The 20,595-nt window shown below is 36.4% G+C and overlaps 1 protein-coding gene across 1 annotated transcript in view; it reads left to right on the top strand.

The window, feature by feature from the left end:
* SNX4 (sorting nexin 4) overlaps window positions 1-20,595 on the top strand; it is a 69,101-nt gene that overhangs the window by 36,709 nt on the left and 11,797 nt on the right. Inside the window, exons 8-10 of the mRNA XM_040484785.1 lie at window positions 3,097-3,158; window positions 13,934-13,999; window positions 18,750-18,839. Of these exons, the coding sequence (XP_040340719.1) occupies window positions 3,097-3,158; window positions 13,934-13,999; window positions 18,750-18,839 (218 nt within the window). The remainder of the gene's footprint in view (window positions 1-3,096; window positions 3,159-13,933; window positions 14,000-18,749; window positions 18,840-20,595) is intronic.

Raw genomic sequence — 20,595 nt, 5'->3', positions numbered from 1 at the left:
ATTTTTTTTTCAACGTTTATTTATTTTTTGGGACAGAGAGAGACAGAGCATGAACGGGGGAGGGGCAGAGAGAGAGGGAGACACAGAATCGGAAACAGGCTCCAGGCTCTGAGCCATCAGCCCAGAGCCTGACGCGGGGCTCGAACTCAGACCGCGAGATCATGACCTGGCCGAAATCGGACGCTTAACCGACTGCGCCACCCAGGCGCCCCTAGAAATGATAATTTTTGATTAATAGTTTCTCTTTGGTTCTTCTTTCCCACTGCCTAATGATCTAGATAAAAGTCATTTCATGTTTTAGTTAGCTAGATCCATTTGTTTCCATGAATAGTTGATATCAGAAACATTGTTGGTCCCATAACAACTGCTAAGTGTCTATTGCCTAGTTCGTGGGTAGGTAATTCCTCATGTGGTTGCTCATCTTTTTTAATATAGGAAGACTCTTGCCTCTTTTGGGCATACTCTGTAGACAAAATATTTTCCAGAGTTCTAATTACTCTGGTAGAACCTCTTTTTATACCAGCTGCCAAGAGTGATACACTTTAAAGAAATAAACTTTTAAGTAATTGGGATTCACAAACTTTATCTTTGAACATTTATTTTGGATCTGCATTTGTACTTAAGTTTCTTGCAGTTTTTGTTTTTACATGGTTGCTTAATAAGCTCTCTCCCTCTCTTCCATACTTAATATCTTATGATAAAACACTCAGCTTTCAAGAAGAGGTTTGATCTTTAAAGAACCACCCCCCCCCCCCCCCCCCCCCCCCCCCGCCCTGGGTGGCTCAGTTGGTTGAAGTCCGACTTTGGCTCAAGTCACAGTCTCGCAGTTCATGCGTTTGGAGCCCCACGTCGGGCTCTGTGCTGACAACTCAGAGCTTTGAGCCTGCTTTAGATTCTGTGTTTCCCTCGCTCTCTGCCCCTCCCCGCCTTGTACTCTGTCTCTCAAAAATAAACAAACATTAAAATTTTTTTTAAGTACAAGGATCTAGAAAAATTAGTGTCCTAGAATGTCATTTCCATTTTATATTCTCTGAAATGCCAGTCCTGTATTTTTTCTAGTGCAAACCATCTCTTTCTTGAATAGTTATGATTAATATATGGTATTAAAGGGCTAAAAAGTTCTATAGGAAGGAAAACTCTTACTGGTTAAATTTTATTACCTCAGTGTTTCCCAAATTTACTTGATGATGGAATCACTTTAAAAAAGTAAACAACTGGGGCGCCCAGGTGGCTCATTCGGTTAAGCGTCTGTCTGACTTTGGCTCAGGTCACTAGTTCCAGCCCCAGTCAGGCTCTGTGCTGGCAGCTCAGAGCCTGGAGCCTGCTTTGGATTCTGAATCTCCCTCTCTCTCTGCCCCTCCCCACTCATGCTCTGTCTCTCTCTGTTTCTCAAAAATGAATAAATATTAAATTTTTTTTAAGTAAACGACCTTTGACACTCTATATGACTCAGAAATAATTGGGAAATAGCATCCTAGAGAAAGTAGTTGAGAGGTCTGGGGATGACTCTAGAATGTTTCAAGCAGAATGAAGACTACAAGCTTTGTCTTGAGTCGGGTGCAGAGGTGAGCAGACTAGAAGGCTAGATAGTAAATATTTTCAGCTTTTTGGGCCATACGATCCATGTCAAATCTATTCAGTTCTGCTATGAAAGCAGCCGTATACAATGGTATCCTGAATGTTCTAATACGACTACAGAAACAAGCTGCAGTCCTGTAGTGTATTGCTCTCTAGTCTGGTGTGTACATGTTCCTTTAGAGCAAGCCAAGAAGAGATGGAAAACAGTTTATGTTCTTCTTACATCTGCTCCGTGTATTTATAATACTGGTTCGTTCACTTTAAGCTGAGGTATTGAAAGGGTTAGGATTTGTTGTATGGTTAATGCCTAATTCCTCAGATGTTTGAGTAACAAATTAGGTAATTTATCCTCAGTGTTTACATTTAGAAACTGTGTAACCAAGAATATTTTTTTTTATACTGAGAATTTTTTTTTTTTTTAGGGTTTAAGGTTTTATGTGGGATTACTTTTGGTCTTCAGTTCATGTCCGTAATAGTTGGCAGGAGAGTAAAGCATTAATTATCATATGTGGTGTTTTGTCTTTTGTAAAATTTGTGTGAATAGCTACACAGTATATATTTCATCTTTATCTAATTATAATTAGATCTAAATTATAATTCTGTTATTAAAATATCTAATGTGTTGGTTAGAAAGCATTATAGTGATAAAGTAGCATAGAAGTATATTGTATGTGTTCAGCACTTATGTATAAAACTATCAATAAAATTGAAAATGTTTATATTTTTACCCTGGTAAATTCCACTTTGAGAACTTTTTCATAAGGAAACAATCTGAAATTTGGGAAAAGCTTTACTCTCAGAGGTGCTTATTACAAAATTATGTATACTACTGAAAAAATTAGGGATAACTAAATATCCAACAAGGAGTGGTTATATATTGTATACACTGCTAGGTGGAATTTTATGCAGCTATTTAAAGTCGTATTTATTAAATGTAATATTGACCTGCTGGATAAAAATATTGTCCTTTTTTTTTTTTTTTTTTAAGTTTGTTTATTTTGAGACAGAGCAAGAGTGCATGAGAAGGGCAGAGAGAGAGGGTGAGAGAATCCCAAGCAGTGCAGAGCCCAAGGTGTGACTTGAATTCATGAATTGTGAGATCATGACCTGAGCTAAAACTAAGAGTCTGACCCTTAACCAACTGAGCCACCCAGACGCCCCTTACCACTTTTAACATAAGAAATTTTAAAGCAATAATTAAAACATATCTTTATATGTTCTTTTTATATATATATAATACACACATATATATATATATGTACGTGTGTGTGTGTGTGTGTGTATATATGTGTATATATATATATATATATATATATGAAAGCAGTTACATAAATATGATGATAGCACTAGTTCCTCCCCAACCTCATGATGAGCCTTTGGGAAATTTTTTTCTTTTTCATATTTTTCAAGTTTATTGTACTAAGCTTTTGTTTTTTTAAATGAAGATGACATCTTTTTAAAGAATAATCTGTATATAACTTTGACCTAATAGTAATCTCTTTTAAAAATTTATTCCAGAGAGTAGCAGATCGACTCTATGGTGTATATAAAGTGCATGGGAATTATGGGCGAGTTTTCAGGTAAGCATTATGTGACCTTTTAAAATAAATGATTAGCTCTGATTAGCTTTTTGCCTGACAACTATAATTCTTGACAATTTATGGGTCTGAAATGTAGATGTTAAGTTTTTATTTATTTTGTATGTTATGGCATAATTACTTAATTTTTTATTCAAGTATAATTAATATACAGTGTTATATTAGTTTCAGGTGTACAATATAATGATTCAACAATCCTATACATTTCTCAGTGCTCATCAAGATAAGTGTACCTCTTAACCCTCTTCACCTATTTCACCCATATTCTCCCCACCCCCCCGCCTTTGGCAACTACCAGTTTGTTCTCTGTATTTAACAGTTTGGGGGTTTTTTGTTTGTCTTTTTTCTCTTTGTTTTATTTCTTAAATTCCACATACAAGTGAAGTCATAGGGTGTTTATTTTCCTCAGTCTGACTTCACTTAACATTATATTCTCTCTATATATACACATATACTCACACACACACACACATACGCATACACACAATGGATAGAGACGATATGAGATAGATATTTATATACTTATTTATAAACATTTATGTGTATTTATATGTATATCTATTTCACATCTTCTTTATCCATTTCTCTATGGATAGGCACTGGGTTGCTTTCATATCTTGGCTATTAATAATGCTGCAATATACATAGGGGTGCATATATCTTTTTTAATTAGTGTTTTTGTTTTCTTTGAGTAAATACCTAGTAGTGGAATTACTGGATCATATGGTAGTACTATTTTTTTTTTTAATTTTTTTTTTTCAACATTTATTTATTTTTGGGACAGAGAGAGACAGAGCATGAACGGGGGAGGGGCAGAGAGAGAGGGAGACACAGAATCGGAAACAGGCTCCAGGCTCTGAGCCATCAGCCCAGAGCCCGACGCGGGGCTCGAACTCACGGACCGCGAGATCGTGACCTGGCTGAAGTCGGACGCTCAATCCACTGCGCCACCCAGGCGCCCCATATTTTTTTAAGTTAATTAATTTATTTTGAGGAAGAGCATGCGAGCAGGGCAGGGGCAGGGGCAGAGTGAGAGCAAGACAGAGAATCCCAAGCAGGCTCTGTGCTCTCATTGCAGAGCCCATCATGGGGCTTAAACTCACGAACTGTGTGATCATGACCTGAGCTGAAAGCAAGAGTCAGATGCTTAACCTACTGAGCCACGCAGGTGCCCCATGGTAATACTATTTTTAATTTTTTTAGGAACCTCCATAGTGGTTGTACCAATTTGCAACCCAACAGTGCAGGAGGATTCCTTTTTCTCCACATCTTCACAAACCCTTGTTACTTCTTGCCATTCTGACAGACATGAGAGGATACCTCATTGTGGTTTTGATTTGCATGTCCCCGATGATTAGAGTGATATTGAGCATCTTTTCATTTGTCTGTTGTCCATCGATCGGTATGTCTTCTTTGGAAAAAATGTCTATTCAGGTCCTCTGCCTACTTTTAATTGGATTATTTGTGTTTTTTTGCTGTTGGATTGTATAAGTTCTTTATATAGTATGAATATTAACCCTTTATTGGATATATCATTTGCAGATACCTTCTCTCATTCAGTAGGTTGTGTTTTCATTTTGTTGATTGAGTCCTTCACTAGTCCTTCACTGTGCAAAAGCTTTTTATCTTGGTGTAGTCCCAATAGTTTATTTTAGCTTTTGTTGCTCTTACCTGAGGAGACAGATCTAGAAAACTGTTTCTTTGGCTGATGTCAAAGAGGTTACTACCTATGTTTTCTTCTAGGAGTTTTATGATTTTAGGTTTCATATTTACATCTTTAGTCCAATTTGAGTTTATTTTTGTGGATGGTGAATAAAAGTAGTCCAATTTCATTCTTTTGCATGTAGCTGTCCCAACACTATTTGTTGAAGAGACTCTTTTTTCCATTGTATATTCTTGTTTCCTTTGTTGTAGAGTAATTGACCATATAAGTGTATGTTTATTTTTGGTCTCTGTATTCTGTTCCATTGATCTCTGTGTTTTTGTGCCAGTACCATAATACTGTTTTGATTACTACAGGTTTGTAGTGTATCTTGAAATCTGGGATTGTGATACCTCCAGCTTTGTTCTTGTTTCTCAAGATTGCTTTGGCTATTCAGGGTCTTCTATGGTTCCATACAGATTTTAGGATTTTTTGTTCTAGTTCTGTGAAAACTGCTCTTTGGTATTTTTATAGGGATTATGTTAAATCTAGATTGCTTTGGGTATTTTGGAACATTTTAATATTGATTCTTTCAATTCATGAACATGGAATATCTTTTTATTTGTGTCATCTTCAATTTCTTTCATTCATGTTTTAGTTTTCAGAGATGACATCTCTTTCACCTCATTGATTAAGTTTATTCCTAGATATTTTATTATTTTTGGTGCAGTTGCAAATGGAATTGTTTTCTTAATTTTTCTTTCTGCTATGTTATTAGCTTATAGAAATACAATAGTTTTCTGTATATTAATTTTGTGTCCTGTGACTTTACTGAATTCATTTATTAGTTCTAATAGTTTTATGGTGGAGTCTTTAGGGTTTACTATATATAGTATCATGTCATTTGTAAATAGTGAAAGTTTACTTCTTCCTTACCAATTTGGATGGCTTTTATTTCTTTTTCTTGTCTGCTTGTGGTGGCTAGGACTTTCAGTACTCTAACAGTGCTGAGAGTTGACCTCTCTCTTCTGTTACTGATCTTAGAAGAAAAGCTCTGTTTTTCACCATAGAGTATGATGTTAGCTGTGCATTTTTTCGTATGTGGCCTTTATTATGTTGAGGTATGTTCCTTCTAAACCCACTTTCTTGAGAGTTTTTATCACGAATGGATGTTGTACTTTGTCAAATGCTTCTTCTGCATTTATGGAGATGATCATATGGTTTTTATCCTTTCCTTGTTAATGTGATGTATCATGTTGATGGATTTGTGAATATTGGACCACCTTGCATCCCTAGAATAAACTACACTTGACTGTGATGAAAGATCCTTTTAATGTATTGTTGGATTTGGTTTGCTAATATTTTGTTGGAGGTTTTTGCACTTATATTCATCAGAGGTATGTATTGGCCTGTAGTTTTGCAAGGTTTTTGTTTTGTTTTGTTTTATTTTGGTAGTACCTGTCTGGTTTTGGTATCTGGTTTTGTATCCCTCCTTTTTTATTTTGGAACAGTTTGAGAAGAATAAGTACTAACTCTCTTTTTAAAAAAATGTTTATTTGGAGAGAGAGTATGTGCATGTGCACGAGCCAGGGCAGGGGTAGAGAGAGAGAGGGAGAAAAAGTAGCTGCCCACTGTCAGTACAGAGCCTTACATGGAGCTCGATCTTACAACCTTGAGATCATGACCTGAGCTGATATCAAGAGTCGGACACTTAACCTACTGAGCCACCCAGGCTTAAATATTTGGTAAAATTCACCTGTGCAGCCATCTGATCCTGGACTTTTTTTTCTTGGGAGTGTTTTTTTACTGATTCATTTTCATTGTGAGCAATCAGTCTGTTCAAATCTTCTATTTCTTCCTGATTCCATTTAATTTTACCCATTTCTTCTAGGTTGTTCAGTTTGTTGGCATAAAATTTTTCATAATATCTCATATAATTCTTTTTATGTCTGTGGTGTTGGTTTTTATTTCTCTTCCTTCATTTCTGATGTTATTTGATCTTTTTTTTTTTTCTTGATTAGTACGGTTAAAGCCTTGTGTGTTTTGTTTATCCTCTCAGCTCCTTCAAATATCGGTTTTGTTTTTAATAGATGTCCTATAGTACTTTTCGAAGTTTTTGTTTTAAAGTATTTCTTTCGATAAAAAATAGGAAGTCCAATATACTGAGCAGATAAAAATGAAACTACTCTGAAGCAGTGACCACTGCCCTTTACCTTGTTGGCAGAATGCCCAAGAAGATTCTATTTTAAATAATTAGTGACTTTCTCTTTTTTTTCTTTCTTAGTGTTACTTTATAGTTTCTGAAGGATTTTGCAAGATGAATTTTTCAGTCTTGGGTAATTTTAGTGTAAATTAGAATATCTACTTATATACCGTATATTACATATTTTGGTTATTTTTTAACCTTTTGTGATTTTTTTTTCCTGTGTATTATTTTGGTTCTGACATTTTGGAAATTATTATCCGAAGCTCTTTATAAGAAAATGTCTTTGCTAATGTTCCATTATAAGTCCTTTTGATTGAATTAATTTAAAAATAATTCATTTGGGGTGCCTGGGTGGCTCATTCGGTTGAGCATCTGACTCTTGATTTCACCTTAGTGATGATCCCAGGGTCATGGGATCTGAGCCCTGTCTCTCTGTCTCTCTCTGCCCCTCTCCCTGGCACTGTCTTCCTCTCTCTTTGTCTAAAGGAAAAAAAACCCAACAACATTCATTTTACATTTTTGAATAGGTAATACATTCCATATGGCACAAAATTCAACAGGGATAAAAGCTTATGCAGTGAAAAGTCTCCCTTGTCTGCTAACCATTCAGGTCTCCTCTGAGATAGCTAATACCAGTTTATTGGTTTCTTATGTATCCCCCTAGTAAAATGTAATACTATAATACATTAACATACAAACACAGGCATGTTCCCTCTGTTTTTAAACATGAAAAGGGAGCATGTTGTATACATCACTACGTTCACTTGTTTAACCTTTTTTCACTTAAGAACTGCTCTTGGAGATAGATTGTTATCAGTAAATAACTGCATTGAGCTGTATTAAGGAGGAGGATCATAATTTATTTAATTTCTTCTTAATGATTTCTAGTCTTATTTTACTCATTGCTACAATAAATATTCTTGTTCATGTCATTTCACATGTGTATGAATATGTTTGTAGGCTAAAATTTTACAAGTTTTGTTACTGGCTCTAAGGATATTTGCATTTGTAGTTGCGGTAGATACTGCCAAATTGCCCTGTATAGAAGCTGTTAACTTCTCACCAAAAAAGTATTAATATCTGTTTTCTTACACCATTACTCAGCAGTATGTTAGCAAACTTTTGTCTGTATCATACTGATGATGAGGAATGGTTTCTTTACTGCAGTTATAATTTACATTTTTAAAATTATAACTGATGTCAAATTATTTTTTCTTGTGATTAACAGCCCTTTTTTTTCCTATTTCATAATCTATTCATATCTTTTGTCCTTTTTTTTTTTCTTTTGGGCTGATTGGTTTCTTAATTGATATACAGGTGTTATTTTTGAGAGAGAGAGAAAGAGAGAGTACAAGTGGGGAGGCAGAGAAAGAGGGACAGACACAGAACCCGAAACAGGCTCTCAGCTGTCCGCACAGAGCCCACCGTGGGGCTGGAATTCATGAACCATGAGATAATGACCTGAGCCAAAGTTGGACACTTAACTGACTGAGTCACCCAGGCACCCCAAGACTGTACATGTTAAGAAGGCAACTGACGAGACATACACTTACATGACTTATATATATATGTGTGTGTAAATATAAGGAAGAAATAAGCAGGAATGAGGTGCACAGAGAGGAAATAGGATGAATTTAGTAATATGTTCATGTCACATGTTGCTGTTCATTTCTTTCTTTTTTTAGTTTTTTTGGAGGTCAGGAGTTTATTTTGTGCTCTTCTTGAGTTCCTGGGCTTTTTGCAGTTTCCGCTTGCATTACAGCACTTGATCCAATATAGGGTAGGCCAAAGGGCCATTCCCATGGGTGCTTATAGAACTAGCTTATATTTTCACTAGTTTCAGACTGGGCTAGGAACTTTAGATCCACTTGTCCAGAATTGGACTGAATATATAGGTGGGATTCACTCTGCAAAAGACGTAGAAAAAAAAAAAGGAAAGAGTTGTCAGTACTAGTAACTGTGCATTTGAAGCTAATGAAAGCTTTCAGGAGCTCATAGCCTGAAATGGTTTATTCTGTTAATTTTTAAATATTCATCTTAATTTATAGATTATGAATCCATATAGAATCAACCAAGAAAAAAACATGTCTTTCAGATTCAATTGATGTGATTCCTTACGAGAAATTCCAGGAAAATACAGGAGCAACATTTCTTTCAAATTTATTTCATGGATACACAAAACTTGTCATGTACTCAGAGCTCACAGACACAGATCTACGTTTGTTTAATGATTCTGTAATTTTTATTTTTTGGTTATGTGCATAGTGGGAGTAAAGAGTTTTTTGATGAAGAGAACAAAAAAGGAAGTGATGAAGTTTTGGGGTGATGGTGGAGTTTGTGGGGTCCAGAGCCGATGGCCAAGGAAGAATTCTTGAAGACGTCTTTGGTGCAAAAAAGATGATTTTATTAAACCATGGGAACGGGACCCATGGGCAGCAAGATCTGCACTGGGGTTGTAGGGGGTGACCGGTTTTTATGGAGTCCAGGGAGATAAAGTCAAGAGGGAGTTTCCAAAGAGACTTTCACATGCTAAAGCATTGCTGGAGGCCTAGCTATTGTCAAGCTAAGGTGGTTTTTCCCTCTAGCAAAGCATTAACCTTAAGACTGTAGGGAGTTCCTGGACTTTAGGCTTGATGGGATTGCCTTTTTCTGGTAAACTGACTGACTCTTACAGTTTAACCATTTGGGTTTTGTCCTTTCCTGTTTTTGGGTAGCTGGGAATGTCCAAGGAATATCCTACATGTCCACCTGGGGGTGGGGGTTGCTGTTACCCTGCACTTTGCCTTCAGTGTGCCCCACACTCCCTCATTAGAAGTGCCATAGTTTGGGATTAATAGAGCACACTAAGGGCAGTTGATTCTAGTCTCAGCTCTGTCTCTGAACAGCTACCTGACTTGGAGTAAGCAATGTTAGATCTCTGAACCTGATTTTAAGTATCTATTCAATATTAGGGTTAAATGGAGAGAGTGATTTCCAAACCCTTTCTTGACATGGAATTTTATATTTAAATGAAATCTTACATAGAACTATAAACATAAACCTATAACCACAGACCTGCTTGCGCTAGTGACTTTCTGTGTCTCTGTCCCTGATGAACATCAGATTGGGTGATGAGATTTTTCTCTAAACCTTTATTTTGTTATAATATTTTTAATACCTCTCCTAAATTTTGATGCTTGGGCATTCTTGGAATCTTTTACTTCCTTTCATTTACTGAAATTGTAAAATACTGAAGTAGGAAGGGCCTTAGTGGTTTTAAAGTTCGTAGTTCTGTTTTGTTTTTTTTTTAAGATTTTATTTTTAAGTGATCTCTACACCAATTGTGGGGCTCAAATTTACAACCCTGACATCAAGAGTCATATGCTGTACTGACTGAGCCAGCTAGGTCCTCCTGTATTTCATCGTTCTTAATCCAAGAGGTGAAGATGGACTTCAGGTTGCCTGAAGCTTCTGAAATTACATGCAAAACTTTTATGTTTGTGATTTTCTTTTCCTTTCTTTTCCTTCTATCAGATGCTACAAAAGATCCAAGACGCTTTTTGATCTGGTTCATATGTGACAATTACCTACCCATTAAGTACTTTAAGATTCAGTTTTCTCTTACAATGCTGATGTTAAGTCGACTACCTTTTTATAAAGTTACTTGTATGTTAATAGTTTCCTCTTCTCCCCAGCAAACTGGTTAACATTTTCTATTTCCAAGGTTAACGTTTTCTATTTCCAATCCTAGGCATATCCTTGGGCCCCAGGTTAGAACCTTTTGTTTAGATAGTGCTTCTTAAATTTTAATGTGCATACAAATCACCTGGAGAACTATTAAAATGAGTATTTTGTTGCATATCTGGAATGGGTTCTATCATTCTGCATTTCTAATGAGATTCTAGGTGAAGCTGTTGCTAGACCAGCGAAGGGCTAGAGTATATGTACCTTGAGGGGAAAGGTCTTGTGTGTAGCAGTGGTTGATACACAGAATCCAGTACATGTTTGTCTCTTCATATTTATTAATTCACTTATTGATTTATTTTTTCATTTTACGGACAAACAATAAATGCCACATTTTGGGGTGCCTGGGTGGCTCAGTTGGTTAGGTGTCCGACTCTTGATTTCAGCTCAAGTCATGATCTCAGTGTTGTGGGATTGAGCCTCACATCAGGCTCTGCACTGATGGAGTTTAAGATTCTTTCTCCATCTCTTTCCGCCCCCTCCCCACCTCACGTGCTCACTTGCGCGAGCGCCCGCGCGCTCTCTCTCTCTCTCAAAATAAATATTAAAAAAAAAAAAAAGCCAGGTATTTATCAGATTCTAAAGTACTTAATAGGAATATATATATAGTTGATTAAGGATAAGCTCTACCTTCCTTGAATTAGTTTTTGTTGTTTGGTAAACAAAGGAATTAAATTTGGTTATGTTAGCCTTGAATTGGTAGCACATAGTAAGGTGCTCAAAAATTAGGCAGATGAAGTGTTTTGGGCTATCCAATAGACAGTTGATCTGGACTATCCATTAACTCTGTTAGCATGACCTGCAGTTACATTAACTATGATTGTTATGTTATACATTTGGCTAGTTCTGCCCAAACCCCTAGATTTCCTTTTTCATGTGAAGAACAGAGCTTTGGATATATTGAAATTGAAGTGACAGAGGTATATAAGAGTAGAATTGTCCTGGAGGTATTAGAAATGTGGCTTTAGAGTTTAGATAATATAGAGATATTAAACATTGTTTTTTTGGTAAACAGCAAAACACTAAAAAGGGTTAACTTGCTGTTACTACTTTGAGAGTAGTTACAAACATCTAAGGAGAGAAGATTATTAGAGGGAGCCGTAGCTGTTTTGTTATTTAATCATAACCATAGCGTTGCATAGGTGATTTATAGGTTTGTTTTGCTTTGACAATATTAAAAATCATGTGAGGTCTTCTTCCTTCTAATACTATAAGCATATGGTCTGGTATTTCAACAGAATGCCAGGTTTATTTTGTATAAAACAAGAGAAGAGTGTTTAAATTTTTTTTTTCTTTTATGATATGGTGAAAGTGGAGAGGCTTATACATTTTTTACCTAGGAGGAAAATTGCAAACAACCTGAATGGCCAGGACAATGGTTTAAAAAAATTGAGTTGCAAAAAAATAAATAAATAAAAAATAAATAAATAAAAGTAAAAAATTGAGTTGCCTAATGAAACAGTGCTTAAACCAAATTGTTTTAATAATATGGGAAAATGCTGAAGGAAAAAAAGCATGATACGAAATTGCATATACCGTATGATCTCAGCCACATTAAAATGAGTAAATAAAAAGACTAGAAGGAAATATATCAAATTAGGTCATCTCTTGGTATTTGGGATTACAGACTTATTTTTTCAGTTTACTGTAATATAAATATATATATATTTATAGAGAGAGAGAGAGAGAGAGAGAGAGTTGCGTGCTTTACTGACTGAGCCAGCCAGGTAGTTATATATATATATGTATACATTATATACATATATATATATACACACACACATATATATATATATACATATACATATATATACATATATATATACATATACATATATATGTGTGTATATACATATACATATACATATACATATACATATACATATACATATACATATATAACTACCTGGCTGGCTCAGTAAAGCACGCAACTCTTGATTTCGGGGTCGAGCCCCATGTTGGGTATAGAGATTACTTAAAAATAAAAGTCTTAAAAAAATGGCAACAAAAGGATCTTTGGTTCTAGTAGACTTTCTCATGCAACTTTAGTGCATATTATTAAAGTTTTAATGTGTACTTAATATTTCGGTACAATCGTCCTTTTTTGTTAGCTTAGATGTGTTCATCAGAATCTTCCATGGAACTTTATTTATTTATTTTTTTAATTTTTTTTTAAGTTTTATTTATTTTTGAGACAGAGACAGAGCATGAATGGGGGAGGGTCAGAGAGAGGGAGACACAGAATCTGAAACAGGCTCCAGGCTCTGAGCTCTCAGCACAGAGCCCGACACGGGGCTCGAACTCACGGACCGCGAGATCGTGTCCTGAGCCGAAGTCGGCTGCTCAACCGACTAAGCCACCCAGGCGCCCCATTCCATGGAACTTTAAAGAGTATACCTGTCTTGGGGCACCCGGGTGGCTCAGTTGGAGTCTTTTTTTTTTTTTTTAATGCTTATTTATTTTTTGAAAGAGAAACGGAGTGTGAGCGGGGGAGGGACAGAGAGAGGGAGGGAGACACAGAATGTGAATCAGGCTCCAGGCTCTGCAGTATCAGCACAGAGCCGGACATGGGGCTCCAACCCATGAAACATGAGATTATGACCTGAGCTGAAGTTGGACGTTTAAGCAACTGAGCCACCAGGCTCCCCAAGTCTGAGTCCTGATTTCAGTTCAGGTCATGATCACAGTTGTGAGCTTGAGCCCCATATCAGGCTCCAAGCCCAGCTTGAGATTCTCTCTCCCTCTCTCCCTCTCTGCCCTCCACTTGTACATGCACTGTCTCTCAAAAAAATTAAAATTAAAAGGTATATGTATATCCCACCTCTACCCTAGAGATTCTGATTAAGTAGATCAAGAGCAGGGCTAGCATCTGTAGTTTTTTAAAGCTCCACAATTAATGTGAAAAGGCACCCTAGCTGAGAAAGTTGTCTATAAGCAGAAGCTGTATTGTATGATACTTACTTTGCAGCAGCAGATAGCAATTTCTGAACTAACATTTTAAAGTATTCACTTGCGTTTAGTTGTTAAACTTAAGAGGAAGGCAGCGTATTTGAATTAGAAAATAAATCCAAATACAGTACTGTGTTGTTTAAAAGCTAGCTAGAAAAAAAACCTTACACAATATTCCATTTAATAATATTCCATATCTAATTCATGATGTGTTTGATTTTATCTTTTTCTCCCTAGTGAGTGGAGTGCCATAGAAAAAGAAATGGGGGATGGACTGCAGAGTGCTGGTCACCATATGGATGTGTAAGTAACTAGAGCATTTAAGGTAAAATCCAAAGTGAAGTTTAGTGATGAAATGATAGTGATTCTTCTGTTCTGCTTTTATCAAGTTTGCTGGCTTTTATGTTATATGCTGTGTATACAGATCTGACTTACACAAGCTTATTTCAGAAATGCAAGATTAAAACATTCAAAAATCAATCAGTCCAATTCATATGTTAGTAGAATAAAGAAAACTTGTATGTTTATTTCAATACATGTAGAAAAGGCATTTCAACATCCACTCACAATAAGAATTCTCATCAAACTGAGAATAAGAGGAGTTTCTTCAGTTTTAAAACTTACAGCTAATGTACTTACTAGTGAAGTATTGAAAACTTACAGCTAGTATTGTACTTAATAGTGAAATATTGATGCTTTTTCCTAACATCAAGGAATAAGGCAAGATTGTCTGCTCTCACCATTCCTGGTAAACATTGTAGTAGAGGCTCTAGTCCAGCAAGGAAGAGACAAGAAAATCAAATGCGAGGCATAAATCTTAGGAAGAAGTAAAATGATCTCTTTGTAGTTATTAACAGGATCTTTTACATAGAAAATCGTAATCAACTAAAAGTATTATAGAACTAACCAAATTTAACAAGGATGCAGAATACAAGCTCAATATATAAAAAACAAATGTTTTTATATACTAGCAACAACAATTAGAAGATAAAAATTGAAAAACAATGCTTTTTATAATTGCATCAAAACAAAATATAAATGAAATACCTCTATACTGAAAACTTTATATATAAACACTGCTGAGAAAAAAATTAAAAAAAATGTTTTTTCTTTATTTATTCTTGAGAAAGAGACAGGGTCCGAGCTGGAGAGGAGCATAGAGAGAGGGAGACACAGAATCTGAAGCAGGCTCCAGGCTCTGAGCTGTCAGCACAGAGCCCGATGTGGGGCTCGAACTCACGAATTGCGAGATCATGACCTGAGCCGAAGTTGGATGCTCAACTGACTGAGCCACCCAGGTGCCCCTGCTGAGAGAAAAATTTAAAGACCTAAATAAATGGAGAGATAAACTGTGTTCATGGATTGGAAGCGTCAGTAGTGTTAATATCTCCATTCTTCCCAAATTGCAGTCCCAATCAAAATTCTGATATAAATTTTTAATAGTAATTGGTATTACTTAATTCCAAAATTTATATATAAATTTAAAGGACCTAGAGTAACCAAAACAGTCTTGAAAAAAGAACAAACCTGGAATATATTAACTGATTTCAAGACTTCTGTAAAGCTATATCCTGTAAATACAAGGTAGGTACTGGCATAAAGGCAAACAGATCTATGGAACAGAAGAGTCCAGAAATAGACTGGGATTTAAATAGTCCATTTCAAGAAATGGTTCTGGAATAACTGGATATGTACATGGAAAAAAAATTAACTTTGAGCCATCTCTCACACCTTACATAAAAACAAATGCAATTTGGGTCATATACATAAATATAAAAGCTAAAATTACAACTTTTAGTAGAAAGCACATGAGAATATTGTTGCAACCTTCAAGTTAGCAAAAATTTCTTTTTATTTTTATTTAACGTTTATTCATTTTTTAGAGACAGCATGAGCGGGGAAGGGGCAGAGAGAAAGGGAGACACAGAATCTGAAGCAGGCTCCAGGCTCTGAGCTGTCAGCACAGGGCCTGATGTGGGGCTCAAACTCATGAACCGCAAGATCATGACCTGAGCTGAAGTCAGACGCTCAACCGACTGAGGCACCCAGGCGCCCTGTTAGCAAAAATTTCTTAAAGAAAACATGAAAAAAACCCAAATTTTTATTTTTTTCTATTTTCTTTTTTTTTTTTTTTACTTAGGAGGACAAGGGATTTCAAAGACATTTTTAAATGGTAAAATGTTCTTTATCGAAATTAAACATTTTGCTTATTAAAAGATACTGTGGGGGCACCTAGGTGGCTCAGTCAGTTAAGCGTCCAACTAGGTTTTGGCTCAAGTCATGATCTCATGGTTCATGGGTTCAAGGCCCACATCAGTCTCCACGCTGACCGTGCAGAGCCTGCTTGGGATTCTTTCTTTCCTTCTCTCTCCCTTTCTCTCAAGATAAATAAACTTAAGAAAAAGATAATGTTAGGGAAGGGAGAAATGGGGGAATTAGTGTTAGAGAAGATGAAAAAGTTCTGGAGACAGATGGTTTGGAGACAGATGGTCTGGAGATGTGGAGATGGCTGCACAGCAAGGTGAATACGCTTAATGCCACTCCACTGGACACTTAAAATGATTAAAAGGTAAATTTCATGTTATGTTTATTTACTACACACACACACACACACCCCATTAAAATAATGAAAAGGCTGGCTACTGACTGGAAGGAAACATTTCCAACCAGAATATGTAAAGAACTCTTTCAAGTCAGTAACAAAAAGACAAAAAATACTTATTTTTTTCTAAATATTTCTTCAGGCCATATTCAAGCTGACTGGCTACTTTTCAGCCTTAGAAAGTCTTCCAGCATTCTGTTGATTTAGCATTTTCAGTATTTTCAGGAATTTATGATTATCCCTTCAGGTGATTTAAAGTGTTAAGTAAACAATTTCAGTACTGATATCTAAAAATCATTGCCATTTAAATTTTTGTACCCAAGGATGTGCTATTTATCTTTATACTATGTTTCCTGTCTTCAAGCCACCAGCCCTGTTTTTTGTTTCCTTAACATTCTTTCTGAATCATAGATTTATGAATTAAAGGCAGTTTTTCTTGTTCTTAACAATGATTCTCAAGACTTTTTTCAGTCATGTAGAAGAAATTCCATCCATAGTCTAACAAATGTAAATTTGTAATTACAAAATATGTCCTTGCCTCTTTTAGAAACCCTGTAAGCACATAGTTTTTCAGAAGGTTTATTTATTTTTTACAACTTCAGTAAATTTTGTTTGCTTGCCTACATGAAGCAGGCCTGGAGACATAAATTATATTATTCTTTTATTCTCATGCTAGGTAATCAGAGTTAATTTGAAAAGTTATATACCATACAGAAGTAGTACATGACATAACCCACATCTTTATGGAATTCATAATGTGATTGGAGAAATAAAACTAACACACAAGACATTACTTTGATAAAATTTAATTTCTGAATTGTTGATAAAAGACCAGAAGTGGTGACTGGAGACTAAAGTAGTCTGGGAAGATCTCCTAGAGGTGCTGAGATCTGTGCTTGTAGTATTTGGAGAAGCAGTGTCAAGAGCGGTCAGTCAGGTCACACTTCTGTACAAGGAAAGACTCCTGTCCAGGAATGAGAATGGTATGGCAATAAGGGGCTTGTATGGGTCAAACCAGAGGTTGCTGGGGCACCTGGGTGGCTCATTCAGTCGAGCATCTGACTTCGGCTCAGGTCACGATCTTACTTTTGAGTTCGAGCCCCACGTCAGGCTGTGTGCTAACAGCTCAGAGCCTGGAACCTGCTTTAGATTCTGTGTCTCCCTCTCTCTCTGCCTCTCCCCCACTCATTCTCTCTGTCTCTCTCTCTCTCTCTCAAAAAATAAATAAACATTAAAAAAATAAAACGTTAAAAAAAAAGAGATTGCTATTGACAATTAGTATAAAATAAACCTTCTAAAATTTTTTGTAATCTTTATTTACTCTAGTTTTCCTTTTGTAGCTTTTTGGCATTACTGTACGTAGTTGGTGCCAGGAATATTTGTGCACCTATTATACTAAACTCTTATTTTTTCTGCAGATTTTGTAGCCCTTTCATAAAATATCTTTGAACAAAAGATATTATAGTCTTATGGTGCTTCTTGTGTATTTTTTATTTTTAACATTTATTTATTTTTGAGAGAGCAAATGCATGTGCTCGTGGGTGGGGGAGGGGCAGAGAAAGGGAGACAGGATCTAAAGTAGGCTCTCTGCTGAGAGCACAGAGCCTGACATGGGGCTTGAACTCATGAATTGTTAAATCATGACCTGAACTGAAACCAAGACAGGCGCTCAACCGACTGAGCCACCCAGGAGCTGTCTTATGGTGCTTCTTAAGCTACCTATAAGAAGGACCTTTTTGGGGTGCCTGGGTGGCGCAGTCGGTTAAGCGTCCGACTTCAGCCAGGTCACGATCTCGCGGTCCGTGAGTTCGAGCCCCGCGTCGGGCTCTGGGCTGATGGCTCAGAGCCTGGAGCCTGTTTCCGATTCTGTGTCTCCCTCTCTCTGCCCCTCCCCCGTTCATGCTCTGTTTCTCTCTGTCCCAAAAATAAATAAAAACGTTGGGGAAAAAAAAAAAGCTTTTAAGAAGGACCTTTTTGTTTGTTTTGTTTTTTATTTCCAAGCCATTGCTGATCAAAACATGTTGGTAAAATTCAATAAAATTTTCATGGTAATTAAAAATTGCTACAGGGGCGCCTGGGTGGCTCAGTCAGTTAAGCTTCTTGACTTCAGCTCAGGTCATGATCTCATAGTCCATGAGGTCAAGCCCACATCGGGCTCTGTGCTAACAGCTCAGAGCCTGGAGCCTGTTTCAGATTCTGTGTCTCCCTCTCACTCTGCCCCTCCCCTGCTCACATTCTGTCTCTCTTTCTCTCCAAAATAAATAAACATTTTAAAAAAAATTTTTTAACTGCTACAAATGTTTCTCAATACTTATTCTCACTCTGTGTACTTATTTTGTTACTGAAGGTAGCAAATGGTCTGTTGGACCATACATACTTTGAACAACACTTCTTTCTATCATTAATACTTTGTATCATGATAAAAGTTTGTATGCAATGTTTTTTAAACAGGTATGCATCTTCTATTGATGATATTTTAGAAGATGAAGAACATTATGCAGATCAGCTAAAGGAGTATCTGTTTTATGCAGAAGCACTGCGGTAAGTATAATAAATGTTCCAGATGCAGCCCTGTGGCTAGTCACCACTCTCTTCACTTCATATGTTGCCAGAAAGTAAAGATAGTAAGGTGATTTTTATTTATTTATTTAAAAACATTTTTTTTAATGTTATTTTATTTTTGAGAGAGAGAGAGACACAGAGTGTGAGTGGGGGAGGGGCAGAGAGAGAGGGAGACACAATCCGAAGCAGTCTCTAGGCTCCGATTTGTCAGCACAGAGCCCGGTGCACAGCTTGAACTCACAAGCTGCGAGATCATGACCTGAGCCGAAGTCGGACGCTTAACTGACTGAGCCACCCAGGCACCCCAAAGATAGTAAGGTGATTTTTAAATGAATTCATCCCCCAGGTATTGAATGAGGTCTCCTTGTATTCCTCTGTATTGCAGAGTGCTGGGTAGAGGTATTTAAGACCAGCCCTGTTCTTGAAACATGGTATTGATAAAACTAGTCAGTCTCCAGCCACAGAACTGTTTGTATGTTGTTCTTTCTATTTGTTCAGTTTGAAGATTGGATGCAAAATACAAATTGAGTGTGTGTAGGTAGCCCTGTCACTAGGCAATATGTTGCCTTTTTAATTTTGTAATTTTTTCCACATCTGCTTATCATCTTAGTAAGGTTGTGTAACTTCTTAATATCAGGACTTTGTCTTCTGTTTTTATGGTATCTCTTGCAGAGCCAAACAGAATTCTCTGGTATATAGTTCTATTTTAGAAGAAATTAGCATAGGGGTGCCTGGGTGGCTCAAGTGGTTAAACATCTGACTTTGACTCAGGTCATGATCTCACAGTTCATGAGTTCAAGCCCCACATCGGGCCCTCTGCTCTCAGCACAGAGCCCGTTTCAGAACCTGTCTCCGTCTCTCTCTGCCCCTCCCCAGTTCACATGCTCGTGCGTGCGCTCGCTCTCTCTCTCTCTCTCTCTCTCTCTCTCTGTCAAAAATAAATATTAAAAAAAGGAGAAGAAATTAGTATATTTTTTCTGTCCAATTTAGAAAAATGAATCCATTTACCTGAAATAGGTGGCTTTTGGCTGTAGCCACTTTGGGTTATTTTCCTGTCATTTTTAAAAGCAATATAAGAATTCTGTTAGTATAGAGGACCAGTGTTTCTTTAGCTGTTTAGTAGCTGATACAAAACATCTGTACATTTTTAACCTTTCTCCTTCTAGAGCTTTGAGTACTCAGGAGTTTCACCAGGTATTTTCATGTTACCAAGCAAAAGAAAGTTGCTGAACAGAGTGGAATTCTGTACAGTTCTTAAAAACTGTAGAAAAGATGAATGTATATTGATATGTCCATGGTATATAGTTAGGTAAGATAATATGTAGAATCACTTCGGGCGTGTGCATATGTGTATTTGTAAGTGCCTACCTAAGGTCTGGCAGAATATGCACCATCTATTAATATTAACATGGATTGTGTCTGGATAGTGGAGTTGGGAAGAGAAGGAGTTCTTGAAAGTTTTTTTATTTTGTACATTTCTGTGCTAGAATCTTAGTTTTGTTTTGTTTTTTACACTAAGCATGGGTCACTTATATGATAGTAAAAACTAAGACATTTCTATATAAAGATGAAAAATTTTAATTTAAGGAATACTCAGCTGCTTTGTGAGATTCCAGTATTAGTTTCTATGTTACACAAAAGATTTCATTAATGTATGTGATAATGGTATGTTTGTTGAGAAAAATGTTGCAAGTATCTTAACAAAACTTTTTTTTTTTTTTTTAATTTTTTTTTT

The sequence above is a fragment of the Herpailurus yagouaroundi genome, unplaced genomic scaffold (assembly GCF_014898765.1).
Source record: "Herpailurus yagouaroundi ecotype Mexico unplaced genomic scaffold, PumYag 162, whole genome shotgun sequence".
Lineage (NCBI taxonomy): Eukaryota > Metazoa > Chordata > Mammalia > Carnivora > Felidae > Herpailurus > Herpailurus yagouaroundi.
Note: the sequence above shows the minus strand (reverse complement) of the source record. Positions and strands in the feature narration are given on the sequence as shown.